Below are 28,000 nucleotides of genomic sequence, written 5' to 3'. Positions count from 1 at the left end.
CTTCCTACTAAATATTTCTTTAATCATGAAGATGCTAATACATGGCATTCCCCTGAAGTTTAGGTTGAACTCCTTTGCATTATGTTATGTGACTTGCATCTGAATTTAGATATAATATAATGTAGTTAAATGCAGATTAAAATAAGCAACCATGCTTGATTACTCTGGGAATTACTTATATTCCATGAAATAGCTGCATTTGGCTTCCCCAAAACTCAACATTTAATCAGATTAACAAAAACTTTGAGTTGAACAAATATTAAAAAACTTGAATTTAAGCAATAAACCTAATGACCTCCAACTCTGACACAAGAAAATAGGACACAGAATATCAAGGATATGACAGTTTTTACTCCTTTGTCTCACACTGCAAACCTATCAGTACTTATGCTAAAATCCCATAGCTATTATTGCCTATTTTTCTGCATCACATGAATAACTTCTTTTAACCAGTTAGTATATGTTATGTATAAAACTTCACAGTTTCATTGTCCTGCAAGCTACTACACTGTAGCTTAAATCAATTTGCCCATGTGTATGCCATGGCTACATTCTCCAGAGTGCTCAGCAACTTCCCAGACTTAGATTAGTCTTTACTGTGCCCCATCTACCAAAAGCCAGATTCATTTTGCTGCTAAAGAATTGAGACAAAATCAGTCAGGGGTCTTCATTTGGCTAAACTCTGGGGAAAAAATCTCAAGGGAGTATACTCAGTCACTTCGTGGCACTGTCTGCTTATGTTCCTTATGGTTGTCATTCTGAGCTGGGTTCCAATTCTCTGCCCTTTAAGATATCCGAAGGCAAAGCCCCAGATGTTGCTAAATCATGCAGTGCATCCACGCTCTGTATGTGCTGGCCCATTTTTGGCCCCTGGCCAGCGGTGTGATGTGCACTCTTACCAGAGTGGGACATTAGTGGCACTTTAGCAATAGAAACTCCTGCTGCTCCCATCAGCCCAGCAGGTGATTATGGCCAATAAAAAAGACAAGCATCTTCCCTGGGGAGATTTTCTTCCCTCTAGAAGATGCTACCTCTCTGAGATGACTGGAAAAGTACAAGGCTGCCTTTCTTCTATATTTGGGAGCTTCAGAAGTACAGACTCCTCGAGCACTAGGTAAGAGCTATCTTCGCCTGGTAATGACTGGGACAGCCTTTCCAAAGCTGGCCTCGAAGGAGAGTGACTTCTGAGGGGGTGCCTATCTCTGGAGGGTGTATTTCTGTGATGTTCCTACTGGGATCCTAGGGGCAGTGGTAGATGGAGGCTTTCTCAGCTATTTACATCAATTCTGAAGACGATCATTAATCACCACAAAGATGAGTTCTATACTAGGTGATTAGGGAATAGGCTGGACAACGCATGATCTCTGGAGATATTTAAGAAGAATCAAACATATAAACAGGTATTTACAACAGAGGCTATCTTAGTTACAGTGGTGACCCTTTTCAGATGAATACATCTACCCTTAGTTACTAGATAAAAACAATGGAACCATGCCTAAAGTCCCATCAGGTATGAACCTAATGTAATTTCACTCCTTGACTAAAAACAAATAATAGAAGAGCTCTTTAACTGATGACACTTTTTCATGAAACAGATTTATTTTAACATGTTTGGATAATAATTGTATTTTCTAGAAAGAGAATCATTTTTTTTTATCAAACATAGAGTCGGCAAATTAAATTGTTATTCTGTGTTAAAGAGAATCCTTGATAGGTTTAAAGCATGCACACAAGAACTTGTTCACAGGGTGACCCTGGCCCCAGTGAGTTTTTCATTTTCATCCCAGACTTGTTTGAAACCAGACTTCCTTGCATAAGTGATGTGAAATCTGAAAGCGACAACTCAAGCAATAGTTTGCATTCTACCTTGTAATAAAACCAGAGAATGAAATCCAGAATATTGCCTATTTTTGGAGTTCTTTCTCTCTCTTTTCCTAAATAGTTAATGCTTTCAAGTTCTAAGAGAATTGTTCTTCTACTGACTTAGATTATAGAATGAGAGATGTTTTCTTATAGCCCCTTCCCCCTAAAAGGGAGAAATGAATTCTGTTGAGCTTGGAATTTAATATGACATTCCTTTCCTCAGCAGGAGATCAGCACATGGTGCTTGCTCAGAAATGCTTGGTTATTTTTATTTTCTGCATTTTTACCATTCAGTGGAATTGTATGTAAGCTTCTTCAATCACCATGGACACTGCTGTCCTCTACTCTCTGCCACCAATAGGAGTTTGTTCCATACCACTATGATCTGTGTCCTCCCCAAATTCATATGTTGAAGTCTTAAGTCCCACCCTAAGGTGTTAGTGGGCGGGGTCCTTGGGAGGGGCTTAAAAGTCATGAAGGTGAAACCTTCATGGTTGAGATCAGTACCTCACGAAAGAGGCCCCAGAGAGATGCCCAGCTCCTTTTGCAGGTGAGAATACAATGAGGAGTCTGTGACCCAGAAGGGGACCCTCACCAGATCATGCTGCCACCCTGACCTTGGACTTTCAGCCTCCAGAACTGTGAGGCGTATTTCCTTTGTTTATAAGCCACCCAGTCTGAGGGACTTTGTTACAGAAGCCCAAATGGACTAAGACACATACCAAGGACCACCGCCCTCTCTCTTCTTTCTTCTGTCTTTTGCTAATGCCTCATAAATCTGTGAGGTGCAGGCCATTTGTTTCTTCAGCAGATGCTGCCAACTCATAACTGACACAGCCTGATCAACTAACTAGTTTGGAATTAGAAATGTTCCTAGTATTTTCAAGTGTCAGTCAGAGGCAGCACACAGAAAGCATGCTAATAACTACGGTGCTTCCACTTCTGCCTCATGAAATGTCCACAGCCTTCACAATCACAACGTCTGTTAGACAGTAGCTATCTGGGATGGCCAGAAGAGCCCACAGCAACAGCACGACAGCAAAACTAATCACATAGCCAATGGCACTGATTGTTAAGATTGCAAAAATAAATGGAGCTGCTATACCTGACCTCATTCATTTTATATATAAATCCAGCCTCGCTTCATATTTTGAGACTACTGTTCATTATCTGCCTCCCCAGATCAGGAGTAACCATAAATATTTCTAGAGAAACAAACTTTCAGGTGCAAATGGTCAGAGAAAAACTTCATTGCTAGTATAGGAAATGCACGTGAGTGTATCAGATGACAACATTTAAAATATTAAAATAACTTTAAATAGGAGTGGGAGACGTGTTCTCAAATGAAAACAGATCTTTTATCAGACTAGAATTACAAAAGAGTATAATAATATAACATATATCACTGGATAACATGAATACAGTCTTATTAACTGATCTCTGGGTGGCAGCTTAGGAAAGATGGAAGATGGTGGGGGAGGGTAAGTAGTTCTCATATCATAAGGGGTATATTTACAAAGTAAAGGATTTTACTTCCAACAATGGACTTCAGATTTATGAGTTAAAGCTGTAACTCAAAAAAAGAGCTTTAGAAAAAGTCCTGGGTGATAAAGAACTCTGAAATGGTCTTAACGGAAATGAAGTTTTTGTCCGTCATCAAAGGATGATGAAATGCCTCCTATGCTTGAAGCACTGATTTAGAAACCAAAGGGGTGAAAAAAACCCCAAATATGGTACAGTTACTATCTAAAGGACCTTAGCTACATCTGAAGATGACACTGAGATGGCATCCAGGTCCGCACACAGCACATCTTGTAATGTCTCCCTCAACGATAAAGTTCCAGGCTATATATATTTCTGGCTCTGAATTCATGGCTGTATTTCTAGTCTTTTAAGTGTGAGCAGGAAAGCTTGATGTATGTAGAAAATGTGAGCTGTTCTCAACACATTTATGACTGAAGTATTTTAACATTAAAACATTTCAACATTGTACAAAAAAGTTTAGTGTTAAGAATGTGGGAAACTGACATTCAGAAAACATTTAAGCATTTTCAAAAGTGTCTCAAATACTCTTCATAGCAATCCTAGGAGGTAAGCATTATTAGTCCCATTTTGCAGGTGAGAGGAAAAAAGTTGAGAAAAAATTAAGTTTAACTTCTATTTCTATTTTAATTAAGCAAGTGGTAGAACCAAAGTTCAATCCAGGTCTTCTGACTATTGGTATCTTCCCAAAGTAGCAATTGATACATTCAAATCATCAGGTAGAAACCCAAGATACTGTATTTGAGTTTGGAGAGACAAGTCAGAAACCATGGGTGGTTCAAGGAAATCAAGTTAACCCAGGGAATAAAACCAACAGAGCTAAATAACCAAGTGTCATGTGGCATTCAGGCCAGGAAAGCCAGGTCCAATCATCCATGAGGTGAATCTAGTGGGAAAGAAAGTCAAACCAAAATGTAGAGTCCAGTTCAACTAGCTGTTTCGAGGTTTCCCTGAACTAGAGGCCTCTGGACTGTCTATCGTGGACTTAGTGCAGCCTCTTACAGCAGCTGTCTTTAGCCTCCAGTGGAGTCAGCCTTTCAGACCACACAGAGTCCCAAGAGGAAAAGCACGAAATAGGCTGTCATCTCCCTCCTCAAACTACCTCCCTTAACACATACATATACCTTCAGCATCAGTTATTGTTTGTTTTTCGTCTCCTAGGTCCACTAAATATTTGGGTGGTGGTAAATCTCTCCTCGTAGGGTATACGCGAGAGATAATCAAGAATGACAGAGTAAGTAAAACCTAGAATAGTGGTGCAAATGCACTATTTTAAAGTTAAGTCCAGAATTGTCTCTAAGTCTGAATTCTAGTGATGCTGTGGAGTTACTCTGTTCTCTCTGACTTGGTCAAATCATCATATGTAACAAACACCATCTCAGCTGTAAGTTTTCACATATTTGTGTGACTTTTGATTACTTTCCACATTCCCCATTAGAGTCTAACTCTATTCGAGCAAGGATCCTGGCTAGTTTTGTTACTCACTGTATTCTAAGCATGTTGTATAGTGCTGGGCACTTGATAGTTAACACAGTAAGTAATTATTGCATGTTTGACTGAATGAATTATGTTTTTACATTTCTGTAATGCTTGGTTTTTTCATCTGTGAAATGGGAAAAATGAAGCCAATTCCAAACTGTTGATGGAAACTGTTTTTCAAACATATAAAATGTAATATCTATGCATATATACATATCAAACGCAGTAGGCACTAGATATATGATAGGTGTTACTGCTCAATGATAGGGTCTGTTTCTTAGAACAGATACATTTTCTCTCATGTGGCAGCAAAATATTAAATGTTGAGCACAAACAGGAAATTATTTTTAAAGAAAAGATCTAGAAGAGTGACTGAAAAGATCATGGCATCATGATTTCAAGATGTGCCAAACTCCGTATCAATTACATGCACATTATCAACATCATCTAGGCTTTTCACAGATGTGCAGGGTAGATTAAAAAAAAAATTTAAAAGAGAGGGAGGAGTAAGAACTGCTAGAAACCGGAGAAATGAAAATTTATGTGAACATGCTCCTATAGCAACCTATCAGTTTACTGTGTTGCTTGGTACTTAAGGCTCAAAAACATATATCATTTATCCCCAGGAACAAACTGAAGAATATCATGTATCATTGTCTTAGCCCCAAGGGGTATCTATCTTTAGTTACACATTTGAATATATTAATGTTATTATAATATATTAGAACATTTAAATGATTTTAGACTTTATTAGGCTATTTAAAATGTATGTCTTGTTTACTTTATCAATTTTAATGAAATTAGTAAATTTAGATTAGAGACCTTTGGGCTGCCTGACTTGCAACGGTTTGATTTGCAAGGGGAGAAGATCGTCTTTTGACCCTACTTCAAATAAACGAAGGCGACACTGCAGGCGTCAGTCCTCCCCTGACTGCAGGGAGTTTTGTATCCCTGACAACCTGGCCTCTGGCTAGACTTCTCCCCTCTGTTTGAACTGCTTTTCTAATATCCATGTGCTCCTGATTTTAATGTCAAATTTCATCCCACGATATACCAACACAACCACTTTGCAGGGACCACACTCACAAAGCAGAAATAGTGGGAAGCCAGACTTGAGCAACAGAAAACAGCTTCCTTTCTGTAATCACATGTTGGGTTTACAGTGTCCCACAGTCTAAGGTGACAGGATGCATTTCTACTAATACTCTCTTAGTAATTTGAAACTGTATCAAAATTCTAATGGCTCTACTTTATCATTATTAAAAGGCCACAACTCATTCTTGCAACAGAGTGCATTCCAAACACCATGTTAGATGCTGGGAACATGGTGGTGAACAGGGCAGAATCCTCACTCCCGGGTAGACTATAGATTAGGAAGAGAAATGGACAAGTAAAAAAGTTGAGTACAGTTTAAAAAGTGCTTTGAGGCGAGAATATGGGAGTACCTCTGGAGAGCTGCTGCTTCTAGTAGAAAAGGTCCAGGGTAGTTTTCTGAGAGAAAGTGACATCTGAATAGGGAGCAAAGTGGAAGGCAGCCAGCCGAAGGTAACCAGGCTCGGGAAGTGTGTGGGAGGGGCCTGCAAGGAAAGTGGCCAATACCTGAAGATGCTTGAAAGACAGAGATCGGGTCATAATTTAGGAATTAAATACTTTAGGATGCCTATAGCCCCTACTGTGAGACAGCAGAATGGTAAGATTCCTAGCCAAGAGAGGTAAGCAGGGGCGAGAACACAAAGGCTTCATGACACGCTGTGGCGTTAGGCCTTTATTCCAGGGACAACCAGGAACCACTGAAGGGTTCAAGTACAAGTGACTAAATCAGACATTTATTTTGGAAATATCACTATGAATTTTAAGAACACAACCAAAATCCAGCTGTTAGCTGGTGGACTGTGTATCCAGTGTTAACACTTCGATTTCAGTATGTCCCAAACCAAACGCAGCACAGTCTCTTCAAAATCCCCTTTCCTGTGTCCCCAGCCTCAGCTAATGACTTCAGCATTCACCCTTGTTATTGAGCTAGAAAATCTGGAATTACCTTCAAAATTGTCCTTTCCTTATATTTAATCAGACACTGAAATATACAAATGCTACATTTTTTCTCTCTCTTGCTTTTTAACTGCACAACCAATACCTTAGTTTAAGCCATATTTTATACATTTCTAATCCATTTCTCCCAACTACTTCCTGAAACATTTTGTGAAGATGAGGAGTGGATTGCTTTACTACTGTTGAAAAGCCCTCCAACAGCTTCTCAATACCTATGGAATTAAGTCCACGGATAACATCTTATCATGACATTTAAGATCCTTTCTAAACCTACCTCCTGTTACACCAGATTTCACATCCTGTACCCCAAAGCATAAAAAACCCTTATTTAATACTCTCTTCTATATATAAACTAGATGAACAGCAAGTTCCTTCTGTATAGCAAAGGGAACTATATTCAGCATCTTGTAGTAAACTATAATGAAAAAGAATATGAAAAAGAATATATGTATATGTATGTTTGACTGAAACATTATGCTGTGTGCCAGAAATTGATGCAACTGACTATACCTCAATTAAAAAAATACAGAGAGATAGAAAAAAATGAAACATACATAAATAAATAAAAAACTGCCCACACAATGCTCACATGAATTCACTAGGTTCTTTTCTGGCCTGTGATTATTTTTAACCCCTTGCAATGTTTGGAAATACTATTCATCATGTGGTGTCCAGTGCAAAAATTTTTCCCCTGAAGCATTTGTTAATGCTCTGATTTGAGTTGAATCGACCCTTGCTGTGCACTCTCAAGAACTTGACTTAGGGTCCCCTTAAGATATTCTTACTTGGTATTTATTTCATTTTGGTGATTTTTATGACAAACTGTAAACTCTACGTCAAGGGATGCAAACTGGCCTTGGCCCACTTTCAACTTTATTTGGCGCAAAATTTTAAATATAATAATATGTATTTATGTCTTATGCAGACATGTGCTTTCCAGCTCCCAGTAGTTGAAATGCTCCCATTTGTTTCACATATTTACCCTTTATCAGCCTGGCCTTGCATGACCGGGGGTGATGGAGCTGTACTGATAAGACTTTGGTTATAAAAAGGAGTGAAATATCATCAGAATGAAATTAATAAAATCATAAACAAGCAAATAAATAATAATGAGATGACATTAGAAATGCAAGTTCTTTCAATGAAGGAACTTGCTTCCTTTTCAAATTTTGCAAATTATCTCACAGATAAGTGCCCAATGTGAAGAAGTAGAATCTCAGGTCAGTAGGGAAGAGCACCTTTTAACATGGGATGGTAATGAGGTTATTTCCAATCTCCTGCTAAATCAAAATATGTAACTTCCAACTCTTGTAAGAATAGTCTTGCCAATGAGAGGATGAGAGGTAGGTGCGGGTGGGAGGGGAGAAGACAGAACTACCTTATTTCTAGTCTCTCCTGAATAATCAAAATTGTGTGGTAAAATCTAGAAAAAGGATAGCTGGACACAGTCAGGAAATCAGGGTTTGCTTTGTTTCTGTTTTTAAAAATCACTTTATTGAGGTATAATTGGTACCTCAACTCTAAAGCTGTACATATTTAATATATACAACTCAGTGAGTTTGAGAATCAGTATACACCTGTGAAACCATCAACATAAAGGCCACACATATCCATCACCTCCCAAGTTTTCCTTGAAATTAGATTTTACTTCCCGTTCTGTACTTCCCTTCAACAAGTCATTTCACCTTTATGAGACAGTTTTGTTTTGTTTTAAATCAGGCGTAATCTAGTTAGAATTCTGCAAGGAATGCGCAAGATAGCAAACAGCGAGTTAAATAATATGTGTTGTAAGACTGCAAAGTCAGCATATCAGGTAAAAGTTGCATGTCATCAAAACTGCCCTTGAAAATTCCCTAAACTTCCTTGCTTGAGACTAGTATACTTCACAAGAGTCTTCAAAATGGGGGGTAAGGACCTCAGGGTGGGTACAAAGTGATCTGTTGGAGTATGAGGAAAAAATAATAGAATGCCCATTTATATTGCATTTGTATCTCATCTTTTAAATTGTATCTGTTGCAGGTCATTTAATTTATGCAAAATACTAGTTCAGAAGTGCATACACATAATTTACATACAAGTATGCATATACTGGTAGTTTTTGCTAAGTTTTGAATTTTACTTATGGTGATAAATGTTCTAAAAATGTTGCGGACCACTATGTTACATCATTCTCTATGGCTGAGCCCTGGATGAAATAGTTTGTTTTTGTTTTAGAATCATGTTATATTACATACCTACCTTCAACCTGAGGAGCTCACTGAGAATGGAGAGATACTCACACTACCAGAGGTAAATGGGAGTGAAGACCAACTGAAGGAGTAGCGAGGAGCATGTCTTCCATTACATGTCTTTCTGAAACTTATGTATCGAGTAGAGTAAGGAGCCGTGCCCTTTAAATTGTTACTACCACGTTTATCTCTTTCTTTCTCTTTTTTTCTCTCTCTCTCATGTAGCACCCAAAGCTCAAAGAGTATGGAAGTGAAATATAAAAATGTGCACATTTTGCAAAACTAGCATACATAAAAATGCTTGAAAATCATAATGTGTTATACAAATGTAATGTATTCATAACTTTGACACACATAAATTACACGAAAAATAGCAAAGAAAAAGGATCACTGAAGACACAGAAGAATATTTTAACTCATTTTTCTGGTTCCCTTGAAAATAAAAGAAGGGACGAAGACAAGACCCTCCCAATGTTCCTTCATCAAAGTGAACAACTCAGATGAAATTTACGGCCTGTCTAGGTGACCCAGTGGTAAATAATCTAGACTAGGAAAAAGGAGAGGAAAGGTCACTCCACTTCATTCTGATTTCTCAAGTTCATCTCACCTCGGTAAAGCCAAGAATAAAAAATCATCATGACCTAAAGTGAAAACCTAACCTGATTGAAAAAGGTCATCATACTTCTGTGTAATGTGAACGTGACATTTGCTACATGGTTGATTTTAGGCTTTTTCCTATCCTCTCAATGGTACCTTTATACATTTTGTAACATGCACATGCATGTTTTATACACGTAGATAATAAATCCTTTACAGCAAGGCAATAAGGTAATGCTCATCACATTTCCTGTGAAGCAAAGGTGTAGATGGAACAGTTAATAGGATTCAGAGGTAAGAGTTATGCTGACATAATATTTGTTGTAAAGAATGACCTAAAAATGCATAGACTAAATTTGAAATTCATTGCTTAAAAAGTCAAAATATTATAGGTTTTCACAGTCAACTATAAAACATTCAATTTTTAGGAACACATTCGCTTAACAGATATATTGATAATTTTAATGTTTTATCACATATTTGTTTTTCATTCATGGAGATAATTTGTATTTACCTTGTGTGTAACTTTTGTATCTCTATCTTAAATTACAATACAGAATTTAAAAAAAAACCCGTTGTGATTAAAGAATTCCAAAAAAGCATTGCTACAATTGGCCATTTGCCTGAAAACTGGCAACGTGAATAAAATATGCACTATTTTAAAAGACTGCAGCTGCTAAATTCATCATGAAAAATCCAAAGGCACGTCTTTCTAGGCTGCGAGCTTGGATTTGAGGCGATGTAAAGGGAATTCAACTAAGCAGGCGAATAAGAAAATTCTGATCTGAGACAAGATTATAATGCCATCTCAGCGAAGTGATACAAAACCTATGTTTTTGCAAGACCTATTTAAATGTTAGTCCATTACAGTTTAGTTTGTTTTTATTCCTAATCCTAAGTGAATGCACTGTTCTGAAGCTATGGATGAACTTAATTTCATGTCATCAAAGACATTATGTGCTTTACAGTACTTGGCCTGTTCTGAAAGAGTTCTTTCTCTGCTTAGAAGGAACGTATTTCCTCTTATCTGTCTTCTCTATTATCAAGAAAAAAGTTGAAATTTTTGGCCCTCTATATAATTGAACTCTGAACTCCTATTTTCCCAATACTTAAAAACTTACATGGAGTAAACATTAGTCTATTAGAACTGTCCCTGCCACTATGCTGCAAGAGACCACAGTGTTAAAAAATGACCATTTTATACCAAGGGACAATACTTTACTAACAGGTATATAACTTTAGTCATTCTCATGATGCTTAACTGAACAGTGCAATAAACTAAAGGTCAAATGGCTATTATTTCTAATATAAAAATAATTACATCATCCATGAGAGAGACAATGTGAGAGCCATCTTTGGGGACAACATCTGATAATCCTCACCCCTTGATATTTAATGTCCTCATGTTGCCTCTCCATCATTGAATAGGGTCGTCCTTTGTAACCAATAATATATTGCAGAAATGACAGACTACGACTCCTGAATCTAGGTCATAAACAGCTTCTACCATGTTCTCTTAGATCACCAGTTCTGCGGGAAGTCAACTACTGTGTCATGAAGAGGTCCACATGGTGATTAACAGAGGCCGTCTGCCAATCACAGGCACTAACTTGCAGGCACGTGAGTGAGCTGCCTTGGAAGCAGATCCTCCAGCCCTAGTCAAGCCTTCAGAGGATCAGCACTCGATGATCCTGGATGGGACCCTGATGAGAGACCCTGAGCCATATCCCACTCAACTGCTCCTGGATTCCTGCCCCACAGAAACTGTTTGAGATAATAAATTCTTACTGTTTTAAACTGCCAAATTTGGGTTGGTTATCAATAACCAATAATGGCAATATAGACAAGGGAAAGAATATGGGCTGAGAGGCTGACAAATCTAAACTGTGTCCTGAGAGCATCTTTTAAGTGAGTGCTCTTAGACAGGTGAAGTCTCTTGTGTTTCAGTTTTGTCATCAGTAAATTGAGGATAATAAATCATACTTCACAAAGGTCTGAAGAATACATGAGACAGAAGAATTTAACAGCCTTGGAAAGTGATTTATCCTCAGTATTTTTTTTTTTAATTTTCTTTAAATTGTGCTTAATTGTGCAGGTTTTTTGTTGTTGTTGTTGTTGTTTTATTTTATTTTTTAATGTTTGCAAGCAGATTATTCCCAGGACACAGAAGTGGATTTTACAGGATGTGGAAGAACTATAAGGTTAGAGATGAGATGAGAGATGATCAGGTACTTCCTCTTTTCTTCTATGTTTGTGTTTGTTAATATGTATTTGAATGAAAAGCTGACTTTGAAGATCTTGATTTAAGAGAGATGAATTTTTATAAAAATTCCCTTAAGTAGAAGTAAAGAGAGTAAATTATTTCTAAATATTTTTTGTAAACCCCGAGTATAAAAGATTTCTAGGAAATAAAACTTCTCCAGATCTTGCAAAATCTCTTCTCTACTCTGACAGAGCCTCTGACAGCCTCGTGCTTCTGCTAATGACCTTGAGGTCAAGAAAACAACTTGAAAACATGTTGTATCTGTTTCTTCTCTGTCTGGTCACCTTGACTCACTTATTTCTGTGTTTTTGACTTAATAAATTTGGGAAATTATAAGTGAGTGTTTACACCACGTGTGCAGTCTTTAATTTTACTAACTTATAAATTACCTGCATTGTCTTTACCTTGGCATTTAACATTGGCATCTCATATTGTTTTTGATAGACTCTGAGGTCCCAGGATCAATACTAGGTGTCATAGTCTAGGGGTTAAATCCTTGGACTCTGCAAGAAGAGGTGCAAGACTTCTTGGGCCCAAATCCCAGGTCTGTCACTAACTATGGACTTGTGCAAATTACCTGAAAACACTGTGCTTTGGTTCCCCTCAAGCAAAAGATGAGAATAATAATAGTACCTATCTTACAGGTTTGTTGTGAAAATTAAACCAGTTAATGCTAAATATCAGGTATTCATTACATAGACAGTTTTTCATTTTGATGAGATAAGTATGTAAATGACCTGGGCCCTAAAGGTAGCATGGGAGATCCATTTAGTGTGTGTAGCAACAATTTATTCAGCAAGCAGACTATTTCTCTCTCTTACTCCCTGCATATACTCAAACTTGCTTTTCTATAATTTTGAGAAGAATTTATATATTCTAGTGGTATTTGAGAATTTGGATATTTCCTCAAACACAACCCTAACAAATGACAAACGTATACTTCACTCTGAAATGAAAATGTTTGCCTTTGACAAGTGCATTTGATTCTCACAGCTGCTAGATTCGCTTTATATGGGTGAGTGTATTGGGGAGGGGCCCTGATTGGGGAGAATCAGTCCACCTTTTTCAGCAGTAGTTTTAAACTCCTTTGAAAATCTAATAAAAGCTATAGTCCATCTCCCCAGTAGGAGAAAAATTGGCTCTTTGCTATATTTTCTATAGGCCAAGAAAGTGGACTGAGGATTATCGTAGCCTTTTTTGAGAATGGTTGCTGAATTTAGGAACAGGAAAGCGAGAGAAATAGCAAAAAAAAAAAAAATTTAGGCCATCAATTCACAAAATATTAGAAACAAAATGGACTTTAACAAAGGAGCTCTCACTTGTGCTACCAGGAATCATTCTCTTTGCTTAAAAAAAAAGGCCTGATACAGTTTCAAAGGTGACTTTGAAAGATATGTAAAATCATTTAAGTCATTTTTTCAACTGTGCTTTGTGGAGAACCAGGGTTGGTGGGGGCTGGCAGGGCTGCAAGGACATCCTAACGGAAGGGAGGGCTCTAAGCAGATGGTGCTGAGGCTCCACTCACCCCAGCTTCCATAGATATTACTTGTTGGGCTTCCAAATAAGACTGTATGCAAACAAAGGGTTTCATCACTTTCAAAGGATTGAGAACCAGTCTCCTAGAAGTTTTTCTATATGGATCACCACAAATGGAAAACTGCCCAGCGTGGATTATCAGAAGCTGAGAAAGGTTATATTGCCAGATACACAATCTTGTAGGGTGGGACAAGGGTGACCACAGACCAGTCTACCTAAATCTAGATTAAAAAAAAAATATGGGGTCCTCCATGAAACAACAAAGAAGCAGATTTATATTAAGTAAAAGCATTAATTAATTAGTAAAAAGAATTAAAAATTAAACAGCCCAAACCGTAGTAAGAGGTTGCATATAAAATAGCTGTAAAACATTTTAGGTAAAACCACCACGAGTTATCCAAGACAAATGAGGTGCTTGTGGGGGTTTCTTCTATTGTTAAGGCTGATGTTGAAGGGGGAGAATACAAATCCTCTTTTATTACCATTTAAGAAACAAAGTACCCGCTTATGTCACACCCATTCTCACCCACTGTGTCAATATCTAAGTTCTTACACGATTTCACCTGTTTTCTGTTTGGACATTTAGCTATAATCAGTTATGAGCTATGGCAAAAGTAAATAAACCCCATAGGTACATGTTGAACAGTATGGGATTATCAACATTTAGCTTCTTTTTCTTTTTTCTTTTTTTTTTTTTTGACCGAAACGGCAATTTCATACGGTCCAACCTAACATTTTTCTTGAACACATCCCTCCCTAGTTTTGAAGCAAAAAATACGTATTACAGATAATATCCTCCCCTCTGCATTCCATCTCCCATTTAACCCACAGGGGTCCCACTCTTCTTTGATGACTTGATAAGAGCAGCTGGAGAAGTCGGAACGAGCCCACTGGTTGAAAGTAAAGAGAAAGTAGTCAAATCCTGTCTTCTCTTGTTCAACAGCTCTTGCCAAGGCTTTCTGAAGCTCCTCAAGGGGACAATCACACAGAACTGAAGTCAGAGTAGCCCTAAAGTCCCCTTGGTTAGTCCTTCAAACGTGTATTTTATCCCTCTATAGCCCCTTAGTGACAGAATACCGGAAACGCAATGTTCTGTAAAACAAAATGTTAGAATGTCTTGCGGGAGAGTGAGGCAGGTGAAAGGGTTGAGGTTTATCAAGGAAGCCAGGCAGAGTCAGCAGCTCTGATTGCTTTTGGAGTGCTCTCCTGGACTCTGTGCCCGAGTCCTTTAAGGGCTGGTTTCCCGAGTAAACATGGTTGCCAGCAAGAGCGATGGTGTGGTGGTTCAGGAGGGAGGGGAAGAAATGAAACGTATCAGTGATGGGGGATTTGCAGGCATTTCTGAGATCTTATAAACCAGCGTGGACATTTCTTCTGGATGCTTTTATAAGCTACTTATCCCTCCCACGTGGCCCTCTTCAGTTTGCCAGCCCCGCGAGGAGGCTGCTGAGAATCATTCAAGCCAGTTAAAGAAATTGCTAAAGTAAGTATCTGAAACACAAACACATTAGCACAAAGTGCTTGAAACAGAGTAATAATCACAAAGTCCTTACTTCTTCTCTCCTTTGTACCATTCAAAGGCCGGAGGCGGCACACCTGCACCTTCGCATCTTATCAATCCACTGCGTCCAGGGGCCACCGTGCCAGATTTAATTTCCTGAATTGTAGGAGCAACTGAAAAAGAAACAAAGAAAGAGAGAAACGGGTGGATAAGTCAAAATCATCTTCAACAGAAATATAGCGCACGCATATTTTTATTCCTTCTATATTCAAAGCAATCTTATGCCTGCTAGGCCAATGTATCACATTTTCAGTGTTTTATGCTTCTAATACAAGACTAGTCATTTTCAGCTTCATTTTTCAAGTTGGACAATAGATGAATGTTCCCTGGGAGTGCAGAGTAAATGCAATACATTTTGGCCTTGCTTCCTATTGGAAAAAATGGCATTGTTGAGGGGAACACTTCATCTGTACTCCAGTCAAACTACACTCCAATAATAGCTCTCATTTACAGAGTGATCACCGGGAGCCAGTCCTGGGGCTAGGTGCTTTATGCTCACGACTTCCTCACAGCAATACTCTAAGCTAGATGGAATTATCCCAATTTTACAGATATGAAAACGGAAACTCAGAGAGGTTAAATAATTTGTCTAAGGTCGCACAGCTGCTTAGCTACAGAGTTTGGATTTGATGTGAGGCATGTTGACTCAAAGTCTGAGCTCTTTCTGTATTCTGTGTTTTTCCCTACTCCCTATGCCTTAGCACATTCTAGAGATTTTTTTTAATGTGGTTTCTTCTACCTGGAATGTTATTTTCCCCCATTTCCACAGATTCAAGTTCCAATGTAGGTGTCACCATCTCCATACTGTTCCGTGTTGCTCTGGCTGGAAATAGCTTTCTCTTCTTTGAGTAGTTTATCTAAATCTCTCATACAATCTACTTTCTATCCTGTATTGTAATTATTTATGGGTATGCCAGGCTTCCTTGTCAACTGCCCGAAGGCAGGGTAATGATCTGATTCATCCTTGCATATTCAGAGATCAAAGCACAGTGCCTGGCATGAAATGATGCTTTATAAACTTCATTATAGCATAGCCATTCCTTTTAGTCACCGAATAGTTATAGAGCCATAGATACATACCAGGTCTTTCTCAAGGCACAAGCAGTGAAACTCCTTGACATGATGAAACTTACATTCTAGACAGGTTGGGAGATAAGGAGACAGACTATAAGCAGTAAATAAAATAAATACCTAATTTAAGTGAAATGCTAGAAATTGATAAGAAATATGGTTAAAAAAAACAAAACAGCAAGGTAAGAGGAATTAGCGGAAGGAATGGGTTGCAGTTTTATGAAGGGTGATCTGAGTAGGACTCATCGAGAAGGTAAGATGTTAGCCAAGATGATGGTGATGGGTGAGCTTGTTACGCAGCTATCTGGAGAAAGAGCCTTCCAGGCAGATGGAGGAGCTTGCCGTAAGGCCCTGAGGCTGAAGCAAGCCTGCTTCATTTGAGAAATATCAAGATCAGCATGGATGAAGCGAAGAGAAAGGGAGAGTAGCAGGAGATGGAGTGTGAGGGTGAATTGTGTCAACGTGATTTGAGTCACAGAGCGTCCGGATATTTGCCAAACGTTTTTTCAGCGGCCTCAGTAGCACATCGCCCTTCCTATGCAGGTGCATGTCATACTGTCCACTGAAAGCCTGAATAGAAGGGAAGGGGGAGGGAGGATTTGGCCCTTCGCTGCCTGACGGTTGAGCTAAGTTATAAGTCTTCTGCTCTCAAACTGAGATTTACACAGTTGGCTCCCGGGTTCTCAGGCCTTCACACTCAGATTGAAGCAGGTTTCCAGCTTGCGTACAGCAGTTTGTGGGACATCTCAGCCTGCTAAGAAGTGAGCCATTTCCTCATAATTGAATTCTCTCTCATGAACATGTGTATGTGTACAAGTATGCATGTGTGTGTGTGTGTGTGTGTGTAGGTTTTGTTTCCCTGGAGAACCCTGAATAATATACGGAGCCAAAGGACAGAAGATGAGCTAGGAGCCTGAGGGCCACTTTAAAGATTTGGCTTCTACTCTGAATGAAATGGTGAATCACTAACAAGGAGAGGTGTAATCCGATTTTTGCTTTAAAAGTATCACATCACTCTGGCTGCTGTGTTGAGAACAGACCCTAGCGAGGCCAGGATGAAAGCTGTCACAGTGTGCAAGGCAAGTGATGCTGGCAGCTCAGACCAGGATGGTGGCACTGGGGGTAGTGCAGAGTGACTGGCTTCGGGGTCTATTGTGAAGTTGGAGCCAACGGGATTTCTTGACAGATGTTTAAAAAAACAAGAGTGACTTCATTTGGCTTAAATAGAAGTTTAGAAATACCCATTGATTGAGATGGGTCAGACTGTAAGTAGATGACTTCCGAAGGAAACATTATGAGTTGCGTGTATGTGTCATTTTTTTAACAGGGTATTTTTTTTATAGATTTGTTTAAATTATTACTTTTTGTTGAAGTATTGTCAGGTTACAATGTTGTGTTAATTTCTGGTGTACAGCATAGTGATTCAGTTATACATACATATATATATATACATATTCCTTATCATATTCTTTTTCATTATAGGCCATTTATAAGTTATTGTCACTTAAAGTCCATAGTTTACATTAGGGTCACTCTTGGTGCTGTACATTCTATGGGTTTGGACAAAAGCATAACGATGTATATCCATCATTATGATATCAAACAAAGCATTTTCACTGCCCTTGAAGTCCATCCTCCTATTCCTCAATCTGCCTATTCATTTCTACTACTCTGCCATCCCTGGTAACCACTGAATTTTTAAATTTTCTCCATAGTTTTGCCTTTTACAGAATGTTATATAGTTGAGATCATATAGTATGTAGCCTTTTCAGATTGGCTTCCTTCACTTAGCAATATGCATTTAAGGGTCCTCCATGTCTTTTCATGGCTTGATAGCTCATTTCTTTTCAGCACTGAATCGTATTCCATTGTCTGTATGTACCACAGTTTATTTATCCATTAACCTGCTGAAGAACTTCTTGGTTGCTTCCAAGAATTGACAATTGTATGTAAAACTGCTATGCACATGCATGTGCAGGTTTTTGTGTGAACATAAGTTTTCAACTCCTCTGGGTAGATACTAAGAAGTGAAATTGCTGGATTGTATGGGAAAAGTATGTTTAGTTTTGTAAGAAACTGCCAACTTATCTTCCAAAGTGGCTGAACCATTTTGCATTCCCACCAGCAATGCAAGAGTTCCCGTTGCTCCATATCCTCACCGATGTTTGGAGCTGTCTGTGTTCCAGATTTTGGTCATTCTACTAGATACGCAGCGTATCTCCTTGTTTTAATTTGCATTTTGCTGAGGACATGATGTGAAGGGTCTGTTCATATGTTTACTGGCATATGATCTGTGTATCTTCTTTGGTGAGGTCTTTGGCCCACTTTTTTAACTGAATTGTTTATACTATTTTTATTGAGTTTTAAGAGTTCTTTTCATATTTTGGATAACAATCCTTTATCAGACGTGTCTTTCACAAATATTCTCTCCCAGTCTGTGGCTTGTCTTTTCATTTTCTTGACAGTGTGTTTCATGGAGCCAAAATTTCTAACTTTAACAAAGATCAGCTTGTCAATTATTTCTTCCATGAATCGTGCCTTTGGTGTTGTATCTAAAAAATCATCATTAATCCCAAGATCATCTAGATTTTCTCCCATGTTAACTTCTTGTTTTATATGTATGCCTCTTTTCATAAATATTTTCTTTCCTACCCGTCTTTTTAACATAGTACGTTATTTCAAACACCATGGAAAAGAGTTCAGCACAACAGAAACCTGGAACGTGCAAGTACTAATTCATTCGAATGACCTAAGTAAGTGTGCACTTTGGATTTATTTTAAGTTTCCTTAGAAAGAGATTAAAAAAGTACAGAGTTTAATGATTTTTCAATATGCGGCGGAAATGAAAACTGTAAACACTCTTAAAACAAAACCTTGCCTTTTCTTTTAAAAATACTCTAGCAGATTAATCATTTTCTATTAAGGGTGACACTTCACTTTGAAATTATAGTACCTCTTTCTCTGTGGTATTTTTATTCTGAATGATAAAGGTTCAATTTATAGTTCTGGAAAAATTTGCAAAGAGTTTTATTAAAGTACTTGGTAATAACTTGGTTAAAAAATGATGAAAAGTAGCAAAAAAGTTTGGATGAAAAAATGTTATCATACACATACACATTCATATATATACACCAATATAAACATGCACCCACTTTCTAATTCAATATAAGGAATTATTTAATAAATTTTAACTTTGTTAAACAAAGGCTCACACCTTCCCTTATGAATCTATACACTTACTAAAGACATCTATCAATAAAACCCCAATTACTGTCAATTATTATGGCACTGTTTTGCTTGTGAGAAGAATAGGTAAGGTGATACTTTCACGCTTGTCCTCATAAGCTTTCATCTCTCTTTCTCTCCCTGTCACACTAAGAGGCCATAACCTTTTACGGTACCCAACTATTACTGAAGACGAAATAACACGTGCAACAGGAGATCTATCCCAAGCTTCTACTGATCACCTGGTTAGTTTAATTACTCTCTTGTTTGTCAAGGGGGCCATGACTCATTACAAACAAAACCATGAAATCCGGAACATCGCCTGAAAACCCAGGCGTAATGAACCGAAATAAAACTCTAATTTGTCATTAAAAGGCTTTCACGCAGGACAGTGTGCATACGGCTCAGCACTAGGTAAGCACACGCGTTAAAGGGACATGATCGTGTTGTCTAGGGGTTCACGGGCTGCTGGGATGGGCACTGAAAACAGAGAGATACCTAAAAAGTCATACGGAAGCCTAGATAACAAAGGAAACAGGAGTTAACATGGCAAATAAGAAAAAATCCTAAGAGCATTTTATGTGTTAGAGAATTAAAGGGCTACGGGCTATGAGTGATCATTGTGGAGAGGAGCGTCTTCAGTAGATTTCATTTGGAGGCTCAAATTATAAACTTGAACTTGAAGGCTATATTGATTTTTCTTGGGGACATGAATGGACTCTCATGCGTATTATTCTGCCTCTTTTGAAAATGATTGTTCAGGAGAGAGAGGGTTTATCCACTTAGTCTTCATTCCTTCATCAACTCAACAAGTATTTTTATTGGGGAACACACATTAATGAAAAAACAACATTCCTGGCCTCCTAGGGCTAATATTCTTGAGTTTGTGTGTGGGTATGCAATGAATAAATAAACAGTAAGGGAGTGATATGAACTGAGATGGAAATTGATCAGGGTAGAAGAAAAAGGAATGCAAGGTGTGTTATTTCATATGTTGCAGTCACAAAGCTCCTTACTGATAAGGCAATATTTGAGCAGCAAACTAAGTGATAGGAGGAAAGGAATCATGTGGTTATCTGTAGGAAATTATTAAAATAAGGGGAAACAGAAAGATTAGAGGCCCTGAGTTGACAGCACTGAGGTAGAAACATGCTGAACAGGTGTGAGGGGCATCAAGGTGGTTATTGTGGCTCGAGCAGAGAAGTGAGAGGAAGAATCCAGAAAAGAAGGTCGGGTGGGCAGCTGGAGATCAGATTCTGTAGGGTCTGGTAGCCTATGGAAAAGCCTTAGAATTTTATTCTAAGATGAGGTTTTGGTGCTTTTGAGAAGAGGAGCGACATGGTTTGATTAACATTTTATACGGGTTTTTTTTTTTTTTTAACCGCAGTGTGGAACATGGTCTGCATGGAGGGAGGCAGGAGAGGAAACAGGCAGACTAGGAGGCGGTGGTAATAATCTTTAGGATGATGAGAAAAATCACTGGCCAGTCCACAGAAAAGGCAGGAATTTAGAGAAAATTTAATTAAATAGATCATTGGTCACACTGGACCTGAATCAACTCATTTTAGTTAACTGGCAGTGACAAGACTTTTTTTTGTGAAATTTCAAGTTTACACCATTCTGAACCCTATTACTTTATAATAAAAGAGTTCCATGACCACTGAAATGTCTGATTAAACCCAACAGGCTCCTTTTCTAGAGCACATCACAGACACTGTGATGTCCGTGTACACCTTGTGAGTCTCTTACGGCACAGAGCTTTCTCCAAATTTATGAGAGCACAGATATGCTAAAAATTTTATACTGGGGTTCTTGTGAGCCTGATGTTTCTTGGGGTATATTCTGGGTGTGACGGACAGTTGGACTAGTAGATGTCTGAGGTCTACTCCACATCCCATGTTACGTGATACATGACTTTTCAGGTCAGCAATAGTCAGTGGCTCTATGTGCTCATACTGTACTAATAAATTTCATGTGATAAGAAGGCCTCAGTGATTTGCATCATAAGGATATGATCTCTTGTTTGCCAGAAATATATACCTCACAACAATCATGACTAATTAAATCTCCAACTGGAGAAATAACAGTGAATTTTAAGTATACTTGGTTCAGTTGTACAGAACACTCATTTTCCACTAAAATGTTCCATGTTTTAAGAAATCATATTGGGTCCTTCCTAGAAAACACAATCAAATGGCAAAACCTCAGTGGTTGCGCCCAGAACCCATTTCTTTTTATCATCACACTCCATTGCTCTGTGAATTTTGGTCCCGGCCCAGCCAGTTTAAGCTGTTTCTAGTGGAAATGGGAGTGTAAACATGCATTTGTGTTTTTTCTGAACTGTTTTTCTTTTCATGGTGATAGTTTTTTTTTTTTTTTCTACTCAGATATAACTTCTTTCAATAACACTAAAGCAGCAAAGAAGGTGACTCCTTGGGCCCCTCAAACTCATGAACACATTGGCATCCTTCAGAACAGACTGATTTATGTGCACTGCTGAAATTTAGGCATTCTGCCCTTGTGTCAAAATGTGCACGGATGTGAGCTGAAGCAATTGCACAGTAAGAAAATCAGTCAGAGGAATGTTATTAGACAGATGTGGGGTAAGGCCAGCAGTGAACGGGTCAAGAAAGGATATTTAACATCTGTGTGATTAGATGCTCATAAAAAAAGAAGTCTTCTCTTTTCGTTTACTCAGTGGGATTGTTTCCTTTCATTGTGTATCCAGCCATTTCAGGATGAAGATAATTAAATGTTCTTCATCCAAAACTCCGGGCTCTGCAGGTGCAAGCAGCAGAACCCCTGCCCTTGGCACCCACAAACCTGATCAAGATTCAAGTTTTCTGAGCTACATGACAAGAGCTACAAAGACTATCTTCCTCTTTTGCTATCCTCAATGGGAGCTTTGGTTTTGTACAAAGTCTTATTACCAAAAAAAAAAAAGTGAATCCAAGAATTACTTTAATAGCTTTAGTGAATTGAGGTTGTCGCAATGAAACTTTAGAACTTCAACAGCAAAGGAATTTGACCGTCCCCTGCCCCCTCAAAGTGACGGACAATGATAAAGTGCCATTGTTAAGAAGTACACCAATAAGAAGAGTGAAGAACAGTAAAGAGAAATAAATCATGAAGAAATCCATCCTCCATAGAACACTGTGGTATATAAGCATACTGGCCTTGGCCTAAATTCTGAAACTTGTGAGCTATGCTAAAGCAGCCTCGGTCAAATGGACAGTTTGCAAAAAGTAAAAAATAAAAAAATAAAAAAATTAAGGTTTCTGGCACCCACCAGATAATATATCATATAAGATGTGCTTAAAACGCTATTGCTACAAATGAGGATGATGATGGTTGAAAAATTTCTTCCTTGAAGGCTGCAACTCAGAGTGGGAAAATCACAGAAATGGATCACAAGGTCGATAAACCCTTTCCATGAAGCAAATATGTCCTTGCCTCATGGACTAATTTGATTTTAAAGAAGGCTAAGAACTCCATGTTATTGCTAAGAGAACTTTTTTTTAAATTATCAAGTAAGATTTTAAAAAAAACTGTAATATAGTTGAATAATAATCTTCATGCCATAAAGGACTTTCACATTGAGTTACATTTCCGGTTGACTTTCACAGAGAATGAAAATAATCCAGCTTGTAATGTACTTCCTGCTTCCCCAAGACCTTAAACACTGTCACAGTGACAAAACAGCCTACAAAAAAAGGCCCTGCTTTGCAGTCAAGCAAAAGTGGTTCTAACATTCACCATCTTAGTTACTAAACATTTCTAAACTCCAGTTCTCTCATCTGTAAAGTAAACGGCACCTGCTTCGTGGGACTGTTGTATAGACAACATAAAACACGTTAGGGAAAGTGCTTGCCCTAGTGCTTTGCACTGAGTTAGCAGTTAATAAACACTTAGGCTGTATTCAATTTCTTGTAATGACCCAGAATGGAAAAGAAATTAAAAATACATTTATGTTATGTATACATATTACTGAATCACTTCACTGTACACCTGAATCTAACATTGTAAATCGACTACATTTCAATAAAAAAATAAGAATAAAAAAATAATAAAATGTAAAAAAAAAACTTTGGCTATTATTAAACAGGAATGATTACAAGTAAATAGGGAATCACACCTATGTTCTCTTTAAGATCACGGAATCATGATAAGATATTGATAGAAAAGAAAGTAACTTAAAAAAATTCATTGTGATTAATTTAATTCAAAGCTAGACTAATATATCACTTTTTACTCTCTTAAATTCCATCAACATCAAGCTTTTTTTCCGGTATAGTTAGCCAAGAAGTTTTCTTTGTAAGGCATTTGTGGTAGACCTCGTCTTATGTCTTGTTGACCAAGAAGAGGCTTGGGTTCAACAATCTGATAGAACATCAAAAGTGTATGGAACACAAAGGTGTCCCTTCTAGAAAGCTGTGCCATTGTGAAGGTACGTCATGTGTTAGGCCATATACAAGATAAGTGTACTGATTCAGGTAAGCAAGTGATAAGATTGTTTTCTCGTTCACAAGAAGGCCAATGATAAGAATTTCACATTTAAACTGGACTCAATATTCAATACCTGCTCTGATAGTGTACTAAGCTGTGATCTCTGATTCCCTTACATTCATATAGACGTGTAGAAAGCAAACTATTTCATAACTTTCAGAGCTAAGATATATAACCGTATGCTAAGTCTGATTTTAGGGGCACTAATGAAGGTCCTAGCACTGGCCCCCTAAACCTTCAAAGAAATATCTGTGCACTGTTTAAAACTGCAACATAAGGGATTCTTTTCCTAAACACGTGCTTTATTATAATATAATATTTAACTCTTTCAAGGGAGTTAAATATACTTAAGCTTTCATTTGTCGTATGTACTTTACGTGGATGATCTGATATTGTGTTGATTATGAGTGTGCATCTGTGAGAAGCCGTTTAAGGATGGATAATTAGGTTATCTGTGAATCATGATGAAGCAGATAAAAGAATAGGAGAGAAAGGGTTATATAATGAGGAGTTTGTGGGTGATTAGGCAGAATGCATTCATATTATGCATTTGGCAAGGGTCAGCACTAGCGAAATTACAGCTTGAAGAAGCTGCCCGTCCCCTTATAGTCAGCAGTGCTCAGTCCAGTGATGCATCCACTGTAAAATATGTCTGAGATTTATTGGGCCACCAGCTGTATCAATAGGAATTAAATGGTTCACTGTTTTCCTAGCTGTTCACCAAACTCTCTTTCTTTAGACTTTATTCATGATTTGATCTCTTCTTTGTTGTCAGTCATGCTGAATTACAGCTGTATGTGATGGATTTGGATACACTGAACAAGTTTGCAAGAATTGAGAAGTTGGGATTCTCCACAGCCATCTCTATTCTCAGAACATACAATCTTGTAACAAAAGTTGCCCATCAGTATGAAGATTCGAATTCTTAAATACCTGAATGCATTCTTTTCATATTGAAGCTATTATAAATTTCCTGATATAAAATTACTTTTTAGTAAATCCCTCAAAAATAAAGATTAAAAAAATTTAGATGCTTTCTTTCAATCACCTGTAAAACATGAAAATATTCTTGGGAATTTTTTTTCTCATGGGAAAAACGTCCTAGTTGTATTCATCAGTCAAGATACGTTGTTTAAGCTTCTGTGATGTTTATTGTCATGTTTTCAGTCGTGGTACATTTTTAAAGATTAATATTGATCTCTCAGAATGTGAATAAACTAGACTTATATATAAATTTAAGATTTTTGCAGTCAATCAATGTAAAAAATGATAGCAATAAAGACGTATTAGGTAATAGATTAGGATGGCATTGGTGGAATCTTTTCTCAGGCTAATTTTTCATCTGATCATGTTTCTCTCTGGCCTCAGGGCCAGCTTCCTCTAAGGACCTACTGGTAAATCTGAAGGCACCAGGGAGTTTTGGGCTAGTATGACTTCTGCCCTCTGCAGAATAATTGCTAGGTCAGATTTCTTAGTTGACTGAATGGCTTATTATTTCTTCTTGTTTAAATAGCACATTTAAAAAGTTGATTAAAATTCAGTTATTAAAATTGTTTAATTCTGAGGAATGAATAATTCATATTGCTAATATATTCTAAAGAATTACTTTCCAAACACACTGTCCTTGGAGGAGGAGGAAAGAAAGCTTTTGAGTAACTAGAAAAAAAAAAAAGGAAAATTAAAGAAAAAAATAAGATTTATATTACAGAAATTCAGATGGAAACTACCCATTTCTCTCTGCCCACTGCCCTCATATGCATGAGGGAGAATGTTAGAAGTCTAGCAAGACTGTAGGAAATATTTATAGTAAATGACATTTTCCAAAACTATAGGTAGAGGTTCTCTAGTAAGAACATGAACATTAAACTGACCAACTTCTATCTCTCCATTCATTCTGAAGTGTGCTCAGACCTGCATCCTGGAGGTTGTACTGTTACAGTATTTCAATATGGTTCACAGAGTAAAGCAACAGAGGTCATGACTGTGAAATGGATGTGATTCATCCATAGACTTGCCATGGACTTACGAACAAGGAGAAAAACAAAGTAGCAGGAAGTGACACTTGTTGTAGAACTGAGAGGTAATTTTTCTTCCTATTGAAAAACACAGCGTTGGACATTTCTATTTATGGAGAATGAAAGCTAAATCAGAGCAAACACAGTGAGTAGTAACTAGGACCGAAAGAATAAGAAGACATAAAGTGGGAGAGACATTTTACCCACAGTGTATCCTAAAGAAATCGCAAGATGTGGGAGGAGGGGTGGTAGAAAGACTGTAATTTTCAGAAACAACAGTATGAGGTTTATTTGGGACTAAGAATGTTTTACAAGGGGAAAAAAAAGTCATCCTTCCTGAAATGATTAAATAAAACATGGTTTGAGAAAACTCTGCCTAACAGCAAAAGCAATCTGACAACTGATGGGTGTGTCGAGAAAGGAGAAGGCTGACTAACAAATAACTATCCCATGTCAGCAACAGCAGCGCATGAATAAGTTGTCAGAGAAAATGTTTGGGCTCTTTGCTTTTCAGCTCAGGAATAAAAAAAAATACATATATATATGCAACTGATACCTTCCTAATAACCTCAATCTTGTTTAGTGCCCCTTAAGTCAAAATCACTAGATTCCTCTTTATTTACTGCTCTTTCCTGCGAAGCTTAAAAATCTGTTCATTTGATGAACAGTTACTATTACCCATTCATCAGTGTCATTATGAAACATTTCCAAGTCTTGAGAGACTCAATAATCCTGTAGGTTCTACCTTTAAAATGCATCTTATCACTCCTTACCACCCCATAACTAGCCTGCTGGTGCAAGCTAATATTACCCCTTGGTTGGACTATTACAAGCCTCCTAACTACTCTCCTGGTTCTGCCCTTGCTCTCTCTACAAGCCATTCTCAATATAGCTTATGGTTTTTTGTCCCTTTATACTCAGTTAAATGAATAATATATGTATATATAATATACATTATTAATATATAATAAATGCATGTGGAATATATTCTATATTACGTATTAATTAATTAATTAATTTATTAATTTATTTATTTATTTAACTAAATTTAATATATTCCTTCCAGTACTTAGATATGATTTGGAACAAGGCATCTGAGACTAAATGGTTAACTTCAGCATTTCATTTTTGTATATTATGTAATGTCACATGTATACTATATAACTTACCATTAAACTACTATATACCGGGGGAGCAGAGGTCTAGAAAAAATTCAGGCAGTGTTTGACTATGGCTTCCACCTATATATTGTGACTGAGAAAGCAATCACAGATAACCTTTAAGCTTACACCACGTTTCAGTCGGCTATTGCCACAATACGACTGTGTAACAAATCACCACCTCATCTTAATGACATGTAACAGTCAACATCTATCTCTCACATATGTGTTCACTCTCTGTCATATCTGTAACATCCATTAATTAATTCAAGCAGCCACATGGTCTAGCCTGTCATCAGTGGAGCTGGGAAATATTATTCCACCTACATTTGCGGGGGAATGGAAGTCAATTTTGACAAGGACTAATCTAGGTTCTTACTTGTAGATAGAATTTTCCAAAACCTTTCAGGCTCAAAGTTTCTACCAAACCAAAGCCAAAGAGAGCTCTATGGGTTTGCCTTGAAAAGGAAAGTTTCTTTTATCTTCTGCTAAGGAAATGGAGTATCTGAAACGAATTACAGATTTCAGAATAAGCTAATGAGAGGAATATCCGACTGAGGATATACCACAGAGAAGAGAGCTGCCACAGAAGCCAAAGGAATGCCAAGTGCTGTGCAGAGCAACCACTGTGGAAAGGTAGCACGCAGGGAAGGTGTGGTGAGAGCACCCTAGAGGGGACACCTCACCTTATGAAGACTCCCTGCTTCTTCAGCTACTACAAATGAGAGGCATTTGAAAATTGGGAGGCATTTTTCAGGTTCACTCGTCATCTACTGAGTCAATATTTTTTCTTGAGTTAGTTAGTTCTCATAACCATTTATTTACTCTGTGCTATTGGTCAAGCACAGACTGAAATGATTCACATTCAGGGCTCCAGTGGAATTAAAATTGGCCAATAATGTGTC

The 28,000-nt window shown here is 37.7% G+C and overlaps 1 protein-coding gene across 3 annotated transcripts in view; it reads right to left on the bottom strand.

Moving 5' to 3' along the window:
* The window catches only part of NEGR1 (neuronal growth regulator 1), a 778,258-nt gene that overhangs the window by 167,592 nt on the left and 582,666 nt on the right, over window positions 1–28,000 (bottom strand). For all 3 annotated transcript variants that reach the window (XM_064493454.1, XM_010989034.3, XM_010989031.3), the window contains exon 5: window positions 15,111–15,231. In XM_064493454.1, coding sequence (XP_064349524.1) covers window positions 15,111–15,231 — 121 coding nt within the window. The remainder of the gene's footprint in view (window positions 1–15,110; window positions 15,232–28,000) is intronic.

This window comes from Camelus dromedarius, chromosome 14 (genome assembly GCF_036321535.1).
Source record: "Camelus dromedarius isolate mCamDro1 chromosome 14, mCamDro1.pat, whole genome shotgun sequence".
In the NCBI taxonomy this organism is placed as follows: domain Eukaryota; kingdom Metazoa; phylum Chordata; class Mammalia; order Artiodactyla; family Camelidae; genus Camelus; species Camelus dromedarius.
This window is presented reverse-complemented; position numbering and strand designations above follow the sequence as displayed.